General features: G+C 44.2%; 1 protein-coding gene across 2 annotated transcripts in view; it reads right to left on the bottom strand.

Annotated features, from left to right (window-relative positions):
- ADCY6 (adenylate cyclase 6) overlaps positions 1–17,784 on the bottom strand; it is a 66,806-nt gene that overhangs the window by 31,263 nt on the left and 17,759 nt on the right. Inside the window, exons 4-10 of one of the 2 annotated variants that reach the window (XM_058168847.1) lie at positions 17,500–17,649; positions 15,532–15,653; positions 15,191–15,302; positions 13,997–14,124; positions 7,316–7,474; positions 5,518–5,659; positions 5,169–5,297 (exon numbers count right to left, since the gene is read on the bottom strand). In XM_058168847.1, coding sequence (XP_058024830.1) covers positions 5,169–5,297; positions 5,518–5,659; positions 7,316–7,474; positions 13,997–14,124; positions 15,191–15,302; positions 15,532–15,653; positions 17,500–17,649 — 942 coding nt within the window. The remainder of the gene's footprint in view (positions 1–5,168; positions 5,298–5,517; positions 5,660–7,315; positions 7,475–13,996; positions 14,125–15,190; positions 15,303–15,531; positions 15,654–17,499; positions 17,650–17,784) is intronic. The other variant, XM_058168848.1, reaches the window with a different exon arrangement.

Below are 17,784 nucleotides of genomic sequence, written 5' to 3'. Positions count from 1 at the left end.
ATGAAACGCATAATATTTTCCCTTCTCTCATTATTAGAGAGACATCTACTTACAACCAAAATTTCATCTGAAATTGTGTCTCGGAGAATTCTTCGCTTTTAAATGGTTGCTACCCACATGGCCAAAGCGAACCCATTCAGAGAAGAATTGGACTTGGAACACTCCCAGCTGCCAAGCAACTCAAGAGCTGCTCAGTAGTACTATACCAAATGGCAGTGCTAAGCTCTGATTGGCTGATTTCTTACAAAGATGGAGTATTCATTTAAGAGCCTTAGAAAAGCCCAAACAGATCGTTGCTTCTGCAATATTTTTTTCTTACAGTAACCGTCCTCTTAGAAGCCAACACATATGTAGAACAAAACAGTTGAGAAATGCACCCTCCTTTTCACTTCCCCCAGCAATAACAGTATTTCAGGACAATGCCATCTCTCGATATTGGAAGTAAAATGCAGTCAAAGCAGTGGTTGGCTGCTGCTGGTTTGGACCGGTTCAGCCGAACCTGTAATTCTGACGATCAGCTGGCCCCGCCCATGCATCCCTGCCCTATCCTGTCCTATATTTCCTTCTTTCTGGCTCAGCTGATTCGCATGGCACAACTGATTTCCATGCCTACTGGGGCTGCCTTAGAAGGTAAGCAGCTGATCTTCAAATTGCTGTATTTTGAACGCTGCGCACAAGTGCGTTAGGTGTGTGCTCACCAAACCGGCTGTTAAACCAGTTGCAGCCCACCACTGAGCCAAAGTACTAGCCACTGATAGCCTTATCTTCATGAATTCACACTCACCCCCTTTCAATTTATTTAACTCAGTGACTATCACTGTACTTTATGGTAGCAAATGCCATAATTTAGCTATACATTAACAAATATCTGAGCCTCATCTTTCCCTTAAATTACTTTAAAAAAAAGATGTTCTAATACACAAACCAGCATTTTATTTCAACTGACTGCCCTCTCCAGTATTCAGATAACATTCATATGTATTTAGATATTAACTGAGATTATGCATTGTATTAAGCCATGATTGTCAAGCATGATTTTTGAATAAATGGCAAATTGTATCCTCTTATATTAAAACAGGACATTTCTTTAAATCTTCATGCTATTTTAAACGCTAGTTAGAATCTTGTCTTAATTTTAACCATGTTCATTAAATAAGCTGCAATGGCTCAGTTTCTTTATTCCTCTAAGCCAGGAGTGTCAAACTCAAGGCCCGGGAACCGGATGTGGCCCACGGGGTGCTTAGATCTGGCCTGCGGAGCCGCCCTAGAAACAGCAAAGGACCAGCCTGTGGTGCCTCTGCCAGTGAAAACGGAGTTTGGGATCATTTATAAAAAGCAGTTCAAGCATCACATTAAGCCAATACAATACCCAGATTATGTTGAGTGAAATGTAGAAACCTAGTCTTTGAATATTTATAATAAATATTCCGATCACAAATCTGATCGTAAGCTTTGTAAGTTCCAATCAATGTTACAAAAAGATTAAACATCTTCAAGCACTTATCAATTAAAATAAATAACTTTAAAAAAATCAGCACAATCAGTAAGAAAAAAACCTAGAGACAAAGCTTCTCTTGAAATACAGCGAGTGAATGAAGAGCCTCCAAAATATTTCAGGAGACAGAGGTGGATCAGAGACTCCCTACAAATACAAGTAGGTTCATGGAGAACGGGACAGAAGAACGTCTCCATATACTCTTTGGGCCATCAGTTTATGGGAAGTGTTAAGCAGATTTTCCCCAAAGCTTCCAACTGGGGCAGATAGCTATGGGTGTGGGCACAGAAGTGAAGATTCTACTGCTGAGTATCAAGCAAATAAATGATAAAATAAGGGTGATAATGTTACTTTTTCTTCAGGTCAACAACAGTCTGTCTTTCACAGAGACGACATAAACTCTAGGTCTGACATGTTATAGGTATAGTTTTATTGACAATTATCCTACTATATTATACTACTGTAGTTTTATTGTTATGGCCTTAAACATTCACGGCCAGTTTTTTCAACCCAAGAGAGTGTATTCATGTACTTTAAGCACCATTCTAGGCTGCAAACAACTTCCAGGTTTTGAGTCTATAGATTCTGAAGCCAGTATCTTTTCTCCAAATATTCTCTTTTTCTGCATAATAAGTGTCAAGATGAAGAAAGAACACTTCACTATACTACCTATTCAAAGGGTAGTACAGGTAGTCCTCTACTTACAACAGTTCATTTAGTGACCTTTCAAAGTTGCAACACCACTGAAAAAAGTGACTTGTGACCGTTTTCACATTTACGACCGTTGCAGCATCCCCATGATCATGTGATCAAAATTCAGATGCTTGGCAACTGGTTTATAATTATGACCATTGCTGTGTCCCAAGGTCACGTGACCCCTCTTTTGTGACCTTCTGACAAGCAAAGTCAATGGGGAAGCCAGATTGACTTAACAACCGAGTTACTAACTTATCAACTGCAGTGATTCACTTAGCAATGTGGCAAGAATGGTAAAATGGGGCAAAACTCACTTAACGTCTCCCTTATCACATAAATACCACAACTAAAATACCACTTGGTAAGGCCACACTTGGAATATTGCATTCAGTTTTGGTCGCCACGATGTAAAAAAGATGTTGAGACTCTAGAAAGAGTGCAGAGAAGAGCAACAAAGATGATTAGGGGACTGGAGGCTAAAACATATGAAGAACAGTTGCAGGAACTGGGTATGTCTAGTTTAATGAAAAGAAGGACTAGGGGAGACATGATAGCAGTGTTCCAATATCTCAGGGGTTGCCACAAAGAAGAGGGAGTCAAACTATTCTCCAAAGCACCTGAGGGTAGAACAAGAAGCAATGGGTGGAAACTAATCAAGGAGAGATGCAACTTAGAACTAAGGAGAAATTTCCTGACAGTTAGAACAATCAATAAGTGGAACAATTTGCCTGCAGAAGTTGTGAATGCTCCAACACTGGAAATTTTTAAGAAAATGTTGGATAACCATTTGTCTGAAATGGTGTAGGGTTTCCTGCCTGGGCAGAGGGTTGGACTAGAAGGCCTCCAAGGTCCCTTCCAACTCTGTTGTTGTTGTTGCTGTTGTTGTTATTAAGTCGAGGACTACAAACTCTATGAACTATAGGTAATTTCAACTGTCCCACTGGCACATGCAGCAAAAGAAACTCCTGGAGCATTGTTTTTCCAAGAGTATAGCTTTACTTTTGACAGATATCCTTTACTTTAACAAAGAGATAAGCAATCTTTCTTATCTGCAGTGGACAAGAGGTGGTTCAAATCTAGTATGGGGACCTTTGCCCAAAGGTACAGCAAGAGAACCTGTGCCAGATCCAAAATATCTCTGTCCTTTGCATCTCAAAATTGCACATCTCTGCTGTAGTTATCAATAGGACAACCAACTTCTTTTTCAAATAATTATCTGTGAATCTATGGGTAGGGAAGGCTCTTCTATTTCTAAGCAGAGTAGATGCATTGGTCCCTTTTAATACTAATCTGGTAATTATTAGCTTGTTTTGGGGAAAGGCTGTTTGCCTGGTGCGTTTAACCCCTTTTTATGCCTAAAGAGGATGTATCTCTTTCCTTCTCCATCCGTTTACACTTTCGTTTCACCTTATCTCTGCGTGAGAGAAACGACAGTTGTATCGTCCTAAAGGTGCTTTTTTCAAGAAGCAACTGGACTTCCTGGTTTTTCTTTAAAGACGTTTCGCTTCTCATCCAAGAAGCTTCTTCAGCTCTGAAGAGATGAGAAGCGAAACGTCTTCAAAGAAAAACCAGGAAGTCCCGTTGCCCCTTGAAAAAAGCACCTTTGGGACAACCATGACCTGGATGACTGAGAATCTCCATAGACAGTTGTATTATTTACCTGGATGAGCTACCCAGAGAGGTATCTCCAAAAGATATTTATTTCACAGGCAATTAATTTTAGTTAATAGTATTTAAGGCAGTTAATAGAAATATAAATGTATTTTTATGTTGACCCTTCTGTTTTTTGGAACATGACTTCTAACACATATTGGTACAATCTTATGTGCGTACTAATATACATGTATATCGCCAAAAGAAATTTAATAGGCTTGGGGTAGTTGTGGGGGGAGACATCTTCAGCAGCTGCTTTCAGCTTGAGTGGACAACCCAATGTTGACAAATCAGGCATAGGGCACTGCCTAGGATTTTTTTCCCTGCCTGCCTTCATCTATTCCTTCTGCTTATCTCAAATTCGGGGTTATCCTCCTTTCAGTTCAATGCCAGGAAAAATATGCTCTACAGAAGGGGTATCAAATTCAAGGCCCATGGGCTGAATCCGGTCTGTGGGGGTACCTAAATCCGGCCCACAGGGCCAGCCGGGAAATATCAAAGGACCAGCCCGCGACGCCTCTGCCAGCCAAAGCGGGCCATGTGAGGCCCATGTGCGGCCTGTTTTGGCCAATAAAGTAATGCAGGAGGCATCTATCCCGTCTCCCCTCTCCCACTTCCCAACCCCCCCATCTCTGCCGCCAGCCCACAGCGGAGAACTACAATGCTGATTCAGCCCTCAAAGAAATCCAGCTTGACACTCCTCCTCTACATCGCTTTTAGCAGGAATGAAAGAACAAAGCAGGATCCAATATGTTCTGCCATCCTACCTCCTTTCCCAGGTACAGTCTCAAGCAAACCTGTTGTGTCTGCGCCCCCTGAGCCGGGCCTCCTGCCAGAAAGTGACTTGGAAAGTGAGGGGGAAGGGCCATCAGGACTTACCTCAGGAGCACCGGCTTCCCTGGCTCAGCTCCAGGAGCCAGAGGCAGGCCAGGTGGAGGAGATAACGAGGCCTCCGTCCCCTGACTCTTTCCCCCCCCAGGCCACACCTCCAGACCCAGCTGATGGCAATCAGGCCTGGCTGGACCCTAGGTTTCGTAGGCAGGAGAGGCGGGAACAACAGAAGCAGGGGTGGGGCAGGCCTAGGAAGTGCTGAGTCATGGAGCCACACCCCACAGGATATAAAAGCAGCAAGGGCTGCTATGCCTCTTCATAGCAGGCAAATCAACTGCTTGACTAGAGCTGAAGTACTGTTTGTTGACATCAAGGGAGATAACAGAGACACTTGGCATACGCTTGCTAGTTTGCTGCCAGAGCTGATAGTGGCGGCTAATTAAGCCATCGCTCAGACTGAGGCGAGGGGGACAGAACAAAACCCAAGACTTACCATCTGTCGTAACGCCTTAGAGTCCTTGTTCCGTGGAAAGGAGCGCTCGGGGACCCAACGGGGCACCAGACCTTCAGTGGAATTTGCCTGAGCTCGCTGCAGCTTGGCTAATATTGCTTTCTCTTCTTTCTATTGGCAGGAAGTGAGGAATATGGAGGTACAAAAACAGAAAGAACAACAAATGGAAGCAGGTGTTTTAAGGCATTACTCCCTAGAGCAGAAATGTCTTGTTCCATAGACTCTGTTTAGGGACCAGAACATTTGTCTCTCGGATTATGGTGATCTGTTCTCACTTCCTGCCCGCAAGCAAATTTCAGTCATGTCCCTCCGCCCCACTCCCAGAACTTACCCGTTTCTGGCTGCAGCCCACAATGAAGAAGGTCTCAATGTTATGCTCCTTCAGGTAAGCATTGCGCTCACCTCCGTGCCCTGGCTCTACTTCATAGTCCTCATTCAGGTACTGCAGAGTTGCCTGGGTAATGTGGATCCGCCTATCGCAGAAATGTTGTCATTCAACCAAGGCAAGCGCTGGAACCCACTGCTCCCACTCTCAGGGGTACCCCCTCATTAGACTTTTTATAATCTCGCTTAAGAGTGGAAGAGGCTACTCTCTCCACAAGGAAGCAATATGGCCCTTCCTCAGCAGCTCTGAGTAAAAGAGCAGAATTGACCAATAAAAATAAGGATAAGTAATATAAGAGGCAGTTTGCTGCAGGAATGCAGGTAAAATACTGTGGGGAAGACGGTAAAAAGTCAGAAATCTTGCTGAAGAAGATTTGGAGGAAAGTCCAATGAACTTGGTATGAAAATATGGTATAATAATGCTCATAAGGAACTGTGAGTAGAGCCAGCGTGGAGGTAATATATTACTTCATTTAGATCAGTAAATCACATGGAAAATTTTTGGCATTTCCACATGAGAATTTTGATCCCACTCACATAACAGCACTGTGCTTTTATATTCCCATGTTAGCATCCCTGTGGAGCAGCCAAGCCGTCTGTCTGTCTAGCTTAACTGTCCCAAATATCCAACTGCCATTCTTTTTTGCATGCAATCAGTGTGTAGTGAGCCAGTTTTCCACTGATAAGAATGTGTCTTCCAATATGCTCATTCCACAAGGTCTGGGGGGCCACACTCCATGTCCCTTCCTTCCTTATAGGACTGAAACAGTGAACTGTCTTGGTAATGGTCCCTGCCGTAGGGAAACCCCTTCCCCCTGAGATCCAGCAAGCCCTTATCCTCCTGGCTTTCTGAAAAGCTGTGAAGACTTGGTCTTGTCCCAGAAGCAGGGGTGAAATGCTCCCGGTTCGGACCGGATCGCCCGACCCGGTAGCGATGGCAGCGGGTGGTTCGGAGAACCGGTAGCAAAAATTCCTGCAACCCCCCCATGCCCAGCTGAGCTGCGCGACCATCAGAGGTTGTTTTTTTTTTTTTACTTTTAAAAGCATTTTTTCTTTGGCTGAAAAAATGCTTTTAAAAGTAAAAAAAAAAAGCCACTGATCATCAGAACCATTTAAAAGCATTTTTTTCTACAACCTCTTCGGCCGAAGAGATTGTAAAAAAATGCTTTTAAAAGGCTACTCTGGCAATCCCAGCTGAGTTGCCTGATCATCAGAGGCTTTTAAAAACATTTTTTTACAACCTCTTCAGCGAAAGAAGTTGTAGAAAAAATGCTGTTAAAAGTTTTTTTTTTTAAAGTTGGCCACGCCCACCCAGTCATATTACCCCACACACACACCAAGCCACGCCCACAGAACTGGAAGTAACAAATTTTCCATTTCACCCATGCCCAGAAGCTTCGGAACAGTGTGAAGCTGGAGCCCAACGAAGCTCTAAAGTTTTTTTTCTACTCTTCTCCAACAGATAGATTAATTCCACATGTTTAGGTAATAAACAAAGAATGGAACAGAGTGATTTTAAATCTATGTATGTAAGAGATAAAGAATAAGAGGTAAAAAGAGAACAATAGAAAAAAATGGGGTCACACCCTATACTAGCATGACTTTCCCATTTCCAAACCAATTTTCTTCAAAGGAACATGGGCCATTAGAAGAAAAAAATCTCTATCTCCTATTTTAATGGAACTACGGCCCTTTCTATTAGCATTCACAGTTGTTTCGCTTGAACGCTGAAGGACTCAACTCACCCTGCTTTGCCACCAGCTTCCATGTGATTGGCCAAGGTGACATCATTAGACCAGACATCAAATTGCCACTTGCGCAGCCCCAGCACTCCACAGTGTACACGGCCACTGTGGATCCCAACACGCATGTTGACGTTGACACCTGTCACTTCCCGCACCAGCCTAGGAGAAAGAGGATGGAACGAATGTCAGAGCAGGTCTCTCTATTTGCACACAAATTCTGGCACAAAGATATCTTCACTCAATCGAATCACTCAAACAAAGGAGAAAGAATCTCTCTTCTCGGTAGGGAGAGGTGAGCTAATATGTCTGCACTACTTTAGCAAGGACAAAACAACAAATCTCGACCCTAAAATGGCTGCAGGAACTGAGCAAGCAGTTTGAAAGAGTTGCTGGAACACAAAGACTTAAAACCTGCAAACTAGAACCAGAAATAATAATTCAATAGGATTAAGAAAAAGGTTGCTGTGAAAAAAAAAATGCCTAAGACCGGATAAGATAATCATATCAATCTAGAACGGTGGGCCAGGAAAGGAAGTTCAAAATATACAGATCAATATGAGCAAAACAATATTCTGATAGATATCCTATGACAGGGGTCTCCAACCTTGGCTACTTTAAGACTTGTGGACTTCAACTCCCAGAAACTCTGGGAGTTGAAGACCACAAGTCTTAAAGGGACCAAGGTTGGAGACCCCTGTCCTATGAGGTATGACCGACTGTCTGGTCCAAAGTGTTTTATTTGTGTTTTCTCCCTCCCTCTCCCTTTCCCTGTGTGTGTGTGAGAGAGAGGGGGGGGAGGAGGGAGGGAAGGAAGTGGAGTGAACGAGCGAGCGAACGAGCGAGAGAGAGATGAATGTACTATGTACTGCTGTTATCATATGCATAATAGCTTGCCACAAAAGTGGAGCTACTATTTTTCCAAGTCACCACACAGTCTTACAGATAAATGTTTGGACAAAATGGGGTTGCTCTGAGGACAAGATTTTGCTCATTTCTATGCTGCTGTTGTTAATGTTAATTTTAAAGATAATCTATCATCCAATCGGCTATATAAAAGCTAAAGGTAATATTTCAGAGGAAAATATTTGGAAATCTGCAAGACCTCTGGACATGAATTTGCCAGTGCATTAAAAAAACCACAAACAGCTATTGCTTCTATTACCTTGACGATTATCCACAAGGCATTGACTATGTTCAGTGACTAAACCTCTTGGAAAAAGAAATAAAATGTGAAAGGACTGGAAACGAAATTAGCTGCTTGGCTAGGAAAATGTTGCGGCCTTAGAGACATGATTCAGCTATAGCAGAGAATCTGGGAATCCATATAGGACATTAAGAAATCGGAACTCACCCTGTAGTGAGAAGAATGCTTGGGCTGCCTGTATCTAATAGGAGAATGCATTTCACAGAGCCTGAAACAGTCTCTCTTTACAGCAGATACATTATAAAGAATTCCTGCTTAATACAAGCTTAGGTAAGTAGACCCTGCTTCAAACTATTTCCAAGTTTGTTCCGAAATCATGTATAGTATAACATGATGTCCTGGTTTCAAAACCATGGAATTATTTCAGGAAAGACACGATTAATAGATAGTAAGAAAGAAAACAAGATTTACAAGTTGGGAGAAAAGAACTACAGGAATAGGAAAAAAAGATTAATAACTACAGTACACAGGGAACCTACATACAAGGACTTTATTAATTGTATTCATTTCTTTTTATTAATATCTGAATCTTAAATAAATATTTTACATGTGTTTTAATTATTTGTTTTCCTCAAAATCATAGTAAATCAGAATGCGGTTTTAAATTTTCCTATTATAAATCTGAAATGTGCAATACAGGTAATCCTCGACTTACAACCACATGTTACAAGCTATCTTGACACATTTGTTAAGTGAATCACTGCAGTTGTTAAATTAGTAACATGATTGTTAAGTGAATACGGCTTCCCCATTGACTCTGCTTGTCAGAAGGTCGCAAAAGATGATCACATGACCACCACCCCCAGGATACTGCAACCATCATAAATATGAACCAGTTGCCAAGCCTCTCAATTTTGATCATGTGACCATGGGATTGCTGCAACAGTCATTAAGTGTGAAAAATGGTCATAAGTCACTTTTTTCAGTGCCGTTGTATCGTTAAATGGTCACTAAATGAACTGCTATAAGTCGAGGACTATCTGTGCAGCACACAAACACACTGGCTAGCCTCACTCACTTACTAAGAACTGTGCTGGATTTTATCACTGTTTGCTGAATATACACAACTGGCAAAGTTCACATGTCATGCTAAGTTGTAAATTTCAGTTTATAAATTTTAAGGGCTGAGTTCAAGCGAAACATTCATGGTTCAAGTGAAATGTTTATGTAGGAACACAGTCAATTGTGAATTGAGATGTTAGGGCAAAGTACTGCCAGCCAATGCTAGAAGCATTGAATAGCATGCATCTGTTTACCTCCAAAAGCCAATGCACCCAATCTTGGTTGCTTAAGGGAACTCCAGCCTTACTGCTGTCTACCAACATCCCCTTGGGTTTCATCCCCCTCCCCATTATTATGCCTGTCCTTCAGGTGAATAAAGCAGCTAACCCGACAAAAGCAGGAGTGTTGCGCTTCTCCAAGTTTCACCAAGCAAATGCAAGTCTTGATAAGGAATTTGCTAGGGAAACCCCCAAAAAAACCCATATCCTTAAAAGACTTTAGTTTTCATATTTTTATAGAGAGGAAGCTTCTAGGCCATGTGGCTTATAAAGATAATTTTGAAAAAGCATAGACATTGCCCAGTAAAACTTCAGCAGCTGGAGGAGGGCTAATGGACAGGGATGTTCTCAATAGGACTTTTTGTGATCCACATGGAGGCAGCATCTTTTCTTATTCTACCGCCAGCTAAAGCAATAATAAAAACTATGGGAAAGAAAGTAGAAATTTGTGTAAGGTATAGGACTTGGCAGCTGGCTCAGTTACCTTCCTAAGCCATAGCATGTTGTGGTGTTTGGTTTCGGCTGCTTATGTTGTATCAATGCAACCTATTGTGATTTGTCCAGTTAATCATGGTTAAGCAACCCATTTGATTTAATGAGGTGTCACTTAATATTTTGGCTTTCTTTGGAAAAATTTTAGATCTTCCCACAGTTGAATACCCAAAACTACCAAAGCAGTTCAAAATAAATATAAGGTAAGAGCCCAGGGGCTCTTTGTTGGTTACTAAAAATGCATAGGTAAAGGAGTTTTGGGAGTAAGTTTTGGGAAATCTGTAGAAATGATGGAAAACAAAAGGATGTGATTTTCTGCATTATGAAATATATTTTCTGGTCCTGTGAGAAAGAGACACCTGGGTGGTTTTAGGTTCTTTGAATCACATACTGTACATTGCAGGTCAAATTTAGATACAAGAAAGATAATTATGATTAGCATATTGTATGCAGGATAAGCTGATTTAAAAAGTAGGCTAAGTTGGGTTTTATGATGACAGAAATAATCCACGAAGAGAACTTCAGGTTTCCAAGTCCCATCCACTTTTTTTTTTCCCTACAAAGAGGAAACCAAGGGCTTTGATTTTCATGTTAGATTAATTATCTCCTGTCATGAGTTAATCAGGTTTCTTTCAAACAAAACTGGTGAAGATCAAGGAGAGTTGAAGTCTGGAAAAAACAAGGGGTAATTCACTAAAAAGAGGAAGTTATTTTTTTCTGATCTCATCCCACTCATGCTCCTGTGCACAGATACCTTTCAGCCCATTTTCTTCACTGAGTAGTTAGCAGGAGGAGATTCAAGAATACTATTCCCAACTGCTAGTAGTAGCTAGGAAGCAACAGTCTTGATTAAAATCACTAGAAGGTGGTCAAAGGCCCTCTTGTCCCAAATTTGTTATCTCTGAAGATAACAAATTTGCATTTATATGTCCAAGCAAGGAGAGGAGGAGGCCTGGTCTTCCTGCCTTTTGCACAAGAAAAATGGCCAGTTTTTACTATCATGTCTCAAATGGGCCAACTGCATCATCATCTTGAGCAGCAGCCACAATAAAGAGGCTGCAGCAACTCAAAAAGGAACACATCATATTATTTATTATTTATTTATTATTTAAATTTGTATACCGCCCTCCTCCCGAAGGACTCAGGGCGGTTCACAGCCAAGTAAAAATACAATACTATAAATACAAATTAAAATACAGTTAAAAAACTTATTAAAATTGGCCAGAATTAAAATTTAGAACTAAAACCCATTAAAACCCATTAAAACCCTAACCCAGTCCAGCGCAGATGAATAAGTAGGTTTTAAGCTCGCGGCGAAAGGTTCGGAGGTCCGGAAGTTGACGAAGTCCTGGGGGGAGTTCGTTCCAGAGGGCGGGAGCCCCCACAGAGAAGGCCCTTCCCCTGGGTGTCGCCAGACGACACTGTCGCGCCGATGGCACCCTGAGGAGCCCCTCTCTGTGAGAGCGCACGGGTCGGTGAGAGGTATTCGGTAGCAGCAGGCGGTCCCGTAAGTATCCCGGCCCTATGCCATGGAGCGCTTTAAAGACATTCACCAACACCTTGAAGCGCACCCGGAAGGCCACAGGTAGCCAGTGCAGCCGGCGCAGGATAGGTGTCACTCGGGAGCCACGAGGGGCTCCCTCTATCACCCGCGCAGCTGCATTCTGGACTAACTGTAGCCTCCGGATGCCCCTCAAGGGGAGCCCCATGTAGAGAGCATTGCAGTAGTCCAGACGAGACGTCACAAGGGCGTGAGTGACTGTGCACAAGGCATCCCGGTCTAGAAAGGGGCGCAATTGGCGCACCAGGCGGACCTGGTGGAAAGCTCTCCTGGAGACGGCCGTCAAATGGTCTTCAAAAGACAGCCGTTCATCCAGGAGAACGCCCAAGTTGCGCACCCTCTCCATCGGGGCCAATGACTCGCTCCCGACAGTCAGCCGCGGACTCAGCTGACTGTACCGGGATGCCGGCATCCACAGCCACTCCGTCTTGGAGGGATTGGGCTTGGGCCTGTTCCTCCCCATCCAGACCCGTACGGCTTCCAAACACCGGGACAGCACTTCGATGGCTTCATTGGGGTGGCCCGGTGTGGAAAAGTACAGCTGGGTGTCATCAGCGTACAGCTGGTACCTCACACCGAAGCCACTGATGATCTCACCCTTTATTGAACTTCCAAAGACAAGAATCAATGAATCACATGCAAGGGTGCTTTGAATTAGTTGAATAAGATGTACAGGTAGTCCTTAGTTAAACAAGGATAAGCAATGTGACTGTAAAGTGTGATATCTCGCTTAGTGATGGCAGTCCCTGTTTGCCGTCGTTAAGTGGATTGTCAGGCGAGTCCCCAGGCAGCTTGCAAACAGGTCAGCAGATAGGTAAGGCGCGGCACAAGGCAAAGTGAGAGCGTGATGAAACCAGGGGTGGTTGCTTTTGGGCAGGGAAGGATGTGTGAGTGGTTCATGAGGTGTGACACAAGCGTGGCGGGACTGGCTGCTACCAGTTGGAGAGGGTGCATTGGCGGCCTGCAAGGTGTGGCACGATGGGGCCCAGTGTGGCTGCCGCAGAGAAGTGTGCAAGCAGCGTACCGGAGAGACCCATAACCTCTCCTACTAGCTTCCCCATTGAGTTTGCTTGTTGGGAAGCCGGAGGGAAAGTTGCAAATGGCCATCGCGTGACCATGGGAAGCTGCAGCTATCGTTAAGTGTTAACTGGTTGCCAAATGTCTACTCTAGATCATAATTACATGACTGCAGAGGTTCTAAGATGGCTGGAACGTCAAAGACTGCATCTATTGTTCAGCACCGTTGTAGCTTGCAACAGTCTCTGAAAGAGCGGTTGTTAAATGAGGACTACCTGTATATCAATGTAGAGGAGCTGACTGCAGTAGTGGATTTAAAATACTGTGATCTGTGACAATTACAATACCGCAATAGTGTGATTTTTTTTTGTTACTCTGGTAGATAATAACTCATAAAACATATGCCATATGATCCCACTTCTAATTCCTTTTGCACTGCAGGTGAACATAGAACCACCTGCCAACGGAAGATAGTATTCCATGGCATCTGAAGAAGTGGGGAATGAAACTGTCAATGGCCACTTTATTAACTTCAGGTACTCCTCTGAATACCCATTGCGTGGAAACGGTATGGTGGATGTGTCCTATAGCACACTGCTGTCTTTCCCAGAAACTTGTGGTTACCCATGGATGGCTGTGGAGCAGGGGTGAAATCCAGTAGGTTCTGACAGATTCTGGAGAATCGGTAGCAGAAATTTTGAGTAGTTCGGAGAACTACTCAAATACCACTTCTGGCTGCCCCAGAGTGGGGAGGGAATGGGGATTTTGCAGTATCCTTCCTCCTGGAGTGGGGTGGGAATGGGGATTTTGCAGTATCTTTCCCCTGCCATGCCCACCAAGCCATGCCACGTCCACCAAGCCACGCCCACAGAACCGGTAGTAAAAAAAAATTGGATTTCACCACTGCTGTGGAGCCAACTAGTCTTTGTTCTGAGGCACCAGAGCCTTTATACCTTTACCTTACAAAAACTAAACAGTCTCTAAGGTACCACAAAGCTCTCTGCTATTTTGCTTCAGCAGGCTAACGCAGCTACCATTCTGGAAAATGGGAACTCTGTAAATCATTAAGTTCACCAATGACTACGTCCACCCTTCCCAACACGAGCAAGTATCCCTCGCGCACTCACGAAATTGCCTCGATCATGTCAACACCCATCTCCACACAGCAATGGGCATGATCAGCCCGTGCCTCTGGCAACCCTGAAACACAATAGTAGCAATCCCCGAGGATCTTGATGCGAAGGCAGTGATTTTCCTAAAAAAAGAAAAGGAGGGAGATTCAGAAAAGCCATCAATGCTAACTGTAATGCTCCAGTCATCTCACCTGCCATACACAGATCGATCACATTAGCTAGCTAACAACTGTTATTTCAAAAGTAAGCTGAGAATTTGTAGTTTATCCTGTACTTGTTCCCATTAAGGAAGAGGAGAGGAGGAGAGGAGGAGAGGAGGAGGGAGGAGAGGAGGAGGAGGAGAGGAGGAGGAGGAGGAGAGGGAGGTGAGAGGGAGGAGGAGGAGGAGGAGGAGAGAGGGAGGAGGAGGAGGGAGGGAGGGAGGAGGAGAGGAGGAGAGGAGGAGAGGGAAGGAGAGGAGATGAGAGGAGGAGGAGGGGAGGGGAGAGGGGAGAAGAGGGGACGGGAGGAGAGGGGAGGGAAGGAGAGGAGAGGAGAGGAGAGGGAGGGGAGGGATTCCAGTTACTTCAAAGAAACGTCAAACTCTAATGAAGTTTATACATCAACATTATGGCCCAGAACTGGTATTGCTTTCAAGGTAGGTACAAAGGAAGTTTGGAAGAGATGAAAATATACAATTCGTATTGACTTACAGTACAGCTATCAACACAATGTCCCTTTCCTCAGAGGGCAGGCATCCTGGTGTCCTTGCTCACATAGTGCTCTATCACTGAGCTTTATAAGGATTACTGCCCAACATATCTAAAAGCATTAAGTTCAGGAAATCATCTCTTCTGTTGGCCTAGCCCCATGATGGCGAATGTATGGCACACATGCCAAAGGTGGCATGCAGCACCCTCTCTGATGGCACATTAGCTGTTGCCCCAGTTCAGCTCCACTGCACATGTGCGCGTGCCTCCCTCCGGCCAGCTGGTCTTTGGGTCTCTGCTGCGTATGTGCAGGGGCTGGCGTGCATACAAGGAGCACGTCCAGGGGCCACACACGCATGCGCAGGGGGTGCGTGCAGGTGGCCATGCATGCAGGGGCCACGTGTGCATTGCATTTTGGGGGTTCGGGCATGCGCACGCCCTTTGGGCACTCAGTCCGGAAAAGGTTAGCCATCACTGGCCTAGCCTGTTCCTCCCTTACCGCAGCCAGCTTATCAAAACGGGCAAACAGTTCATTCAGTGTCATGACCAGTTCTTGTGCTGTGCACTGGGACGCCAAGCTGGTGAAGCCCTCAATGTCAGCAAAGAGAATGCTGTAGGGAGAGAAAAGCAGAAACAGATATTAGAACAGAAACCCACAAACAGCCAAAAGCCATTTGGCTCCTTTTTGCATATATTCATGAGGCAATTCAGCCAACATCTCCAACTCCACTGACCCTCATCTGCCAAGAAATTATGCTAGGATCTCCAAATTTCTAACAGAATGATGTTAGTTAACTGTCACTCAAAGTCACAGACACATATATCAAAAGCATATATTACCTGACATTGTCATGTTTCTGGATATAGATCTTGTGGAACATCATGTCTTCCTTTTTGGTGTTGATGTCCTCCTTCATTTCCATGGCAACATGCTGGGGCAGCACTGAGAGCAGAAGTCGTTCCTGTCAGGGGTCCAGAAAGAAAGGTCCATTATGGTCTCCATTACAGCAATAATTTTGCTGGAATAAACCAAAGACCAAGATCAGAACATACAAACCCACCCCAGTACCAATGTTGTTTTTTCACACTTTTTTTGGCCCGCAAGGCATTACAGAGTTGAGTTGCTGGGCTACCTGTTCCCACCTCATAATCATTTGACTGGCTGGAACATAGCAGAAAGGAAGAAGGCCCAAGATGGCAATTTATTACCATACGGGGGGAAAGGGAATCTGTGTTAAAGATAATGCTCGAGTATGTGTATAAAACATTATATCCTTAGGCCCAGCTAATAAAGTCACGAGGTTCACTGGAAGAGACCAGTGTTAGTGCTAAATAACAGCAATGAGGTATTCACTTCCACAGAACCTCTCTAGAAGAAAATGTACTGGCACAGTTAAACTCGATCTGTGGATCATAGAGAGAAGAACAAATTTGGTTTTTATGCATTCTTTCAAGAATTAAAGATCCTGAAATATAGTGCAGAGGTGAATGATGAAATAAACTCCAAAATAATTACCGTCATTGGTCTCAGGAAGCCAATGCAATTAATTTACAAGCCTACAATATAGGGAAATGTTCAACACATAGGCACATGTCTGACTTTAAATACAAAGCAGACGAGTGCAAGGAAAAAAGCCCCCCCCCCGGGCCGCAGTGCAGGAGGTGGACTAGGCCACGCCCACCATGGCCATGCCCACCCAGCAACCGGGCAGAGAACCCCTTGCTAAAATTTTTGAAGCCCACCCCTGGTTTAAACTATAGTACAAGATGTAAATGTCATCTAATTTTACATTTTACATTTACATCTACCAATTGCAGTTGCAGGAGAAAGACTCTGAGGATATAATAAATAGTTTGCAACCTGTAAGGGTCAAGAAAAACAATAAAGTGAACTGATCTACCTACACATGTCCCTAGGAACAGGATTCTCTTGATTTAAAAAGAAGCGCAATACTGAATGATACATTGACGCCTCTATAAAAACCAAGCAAAAGTTATATGATCAAAAGCTTAGTAGGACCCTTCCTCACTTAATTTGAACAAAAATAATGGAGGGGATGGAAGAAAAGTTCCATCTGAGGAGAGTGTACTTTGTATATTTTACAAAAAACAAACAAACAAAAAAAGAACCCAGAAACTTTTTATGACCTTGAATTCATAGAATGGATGCAGTATAAATATGAGAAATTAACTGTAATTTCTACCGAATTCTATAAAGCAGCGGTCCCCAACCTTTCCACCTTGGTGTAGGAGAAGGCGCAGGGGGCTTGTGAGTAGCAGGTGCACGCCCGCACTCACAGCTCCATTGAGGACCGGCGTGCGTCCATGCACACTTGTGCAAATGGAAATTCATATGTGAGCGGAGGGTACTTGAGTGGAGGGCGCTTGTGCTCGCGTGCAAAGCTACACTTGCGTGAGTGGAGGATGCTCGCATATGAAGCACCAATGGAGCTTTGCGCATGAGTGCCCTCCACACTTACATAGGTGGAGCTTCGCACTTGAGTGCAAGGGCCTATCACTCGCACAAGTGGAGCTTCACGTGCATGCATGCTTGCCCCTCACTCGCGCAGCCCGGTTTCAAACAGTATTGGGCCATGATCCAGAGGGTTGGGGACCCCTGCTGTAGGCCCCGTTAAAGGGTCTCAGAGTTGGGGCATCCCATCCCCGAGCAACAAAATCATCTCAATATTAACCAAAAACATGCAGGAACTCAAGATATAGTGCGTGCTGTGCTTTCCCAACCCTTAACTCCCCATTCCCCACACCAGTCCCCATCCTGCCCACCCTCAATTCTGATTAGCTCCCCACCTGCTGACGGTTTTCACGTTGTAAGTGCAGTCGAGCCTGGATGTAGCCACGTGTTTCCCGGAAGGCCTGGCGCTGTGACACTTCAGCTGGATAGTGGGTGCAGATACCAATGATGTTGGTACAGAGGAAGATCAAAGCATTTGCAACAAGCTGCAAGCAAGGGAAAGACCCATACAAACTGGGCACAAGAGGAAAAACCAAGTATTTTATGACCAAACCCCCCCCACCCCCCACCAGCAATTTCTAGCTTGGCTTTCACGTTCCTACTGTCTTCCGAGAGAACCA

Source organism: Ahaetulla prasina, chromosome 2 (assembly GCF_028640845.1).
Source record: "Ahaetulla prasina isolate Xishuangbanna chromosome 2, ASM2864084v1, whole genome shotgun sequence".
Lineage (NCBI taxonomy): Eukaryota > Metazoa > Chordata > Lepidosauria > Squamata > Colubridae > Ahaetulla > Ahaetulla prasina.
This window is presented reverse-complemented; position numbering and strand designations above follow the sequence as displayed.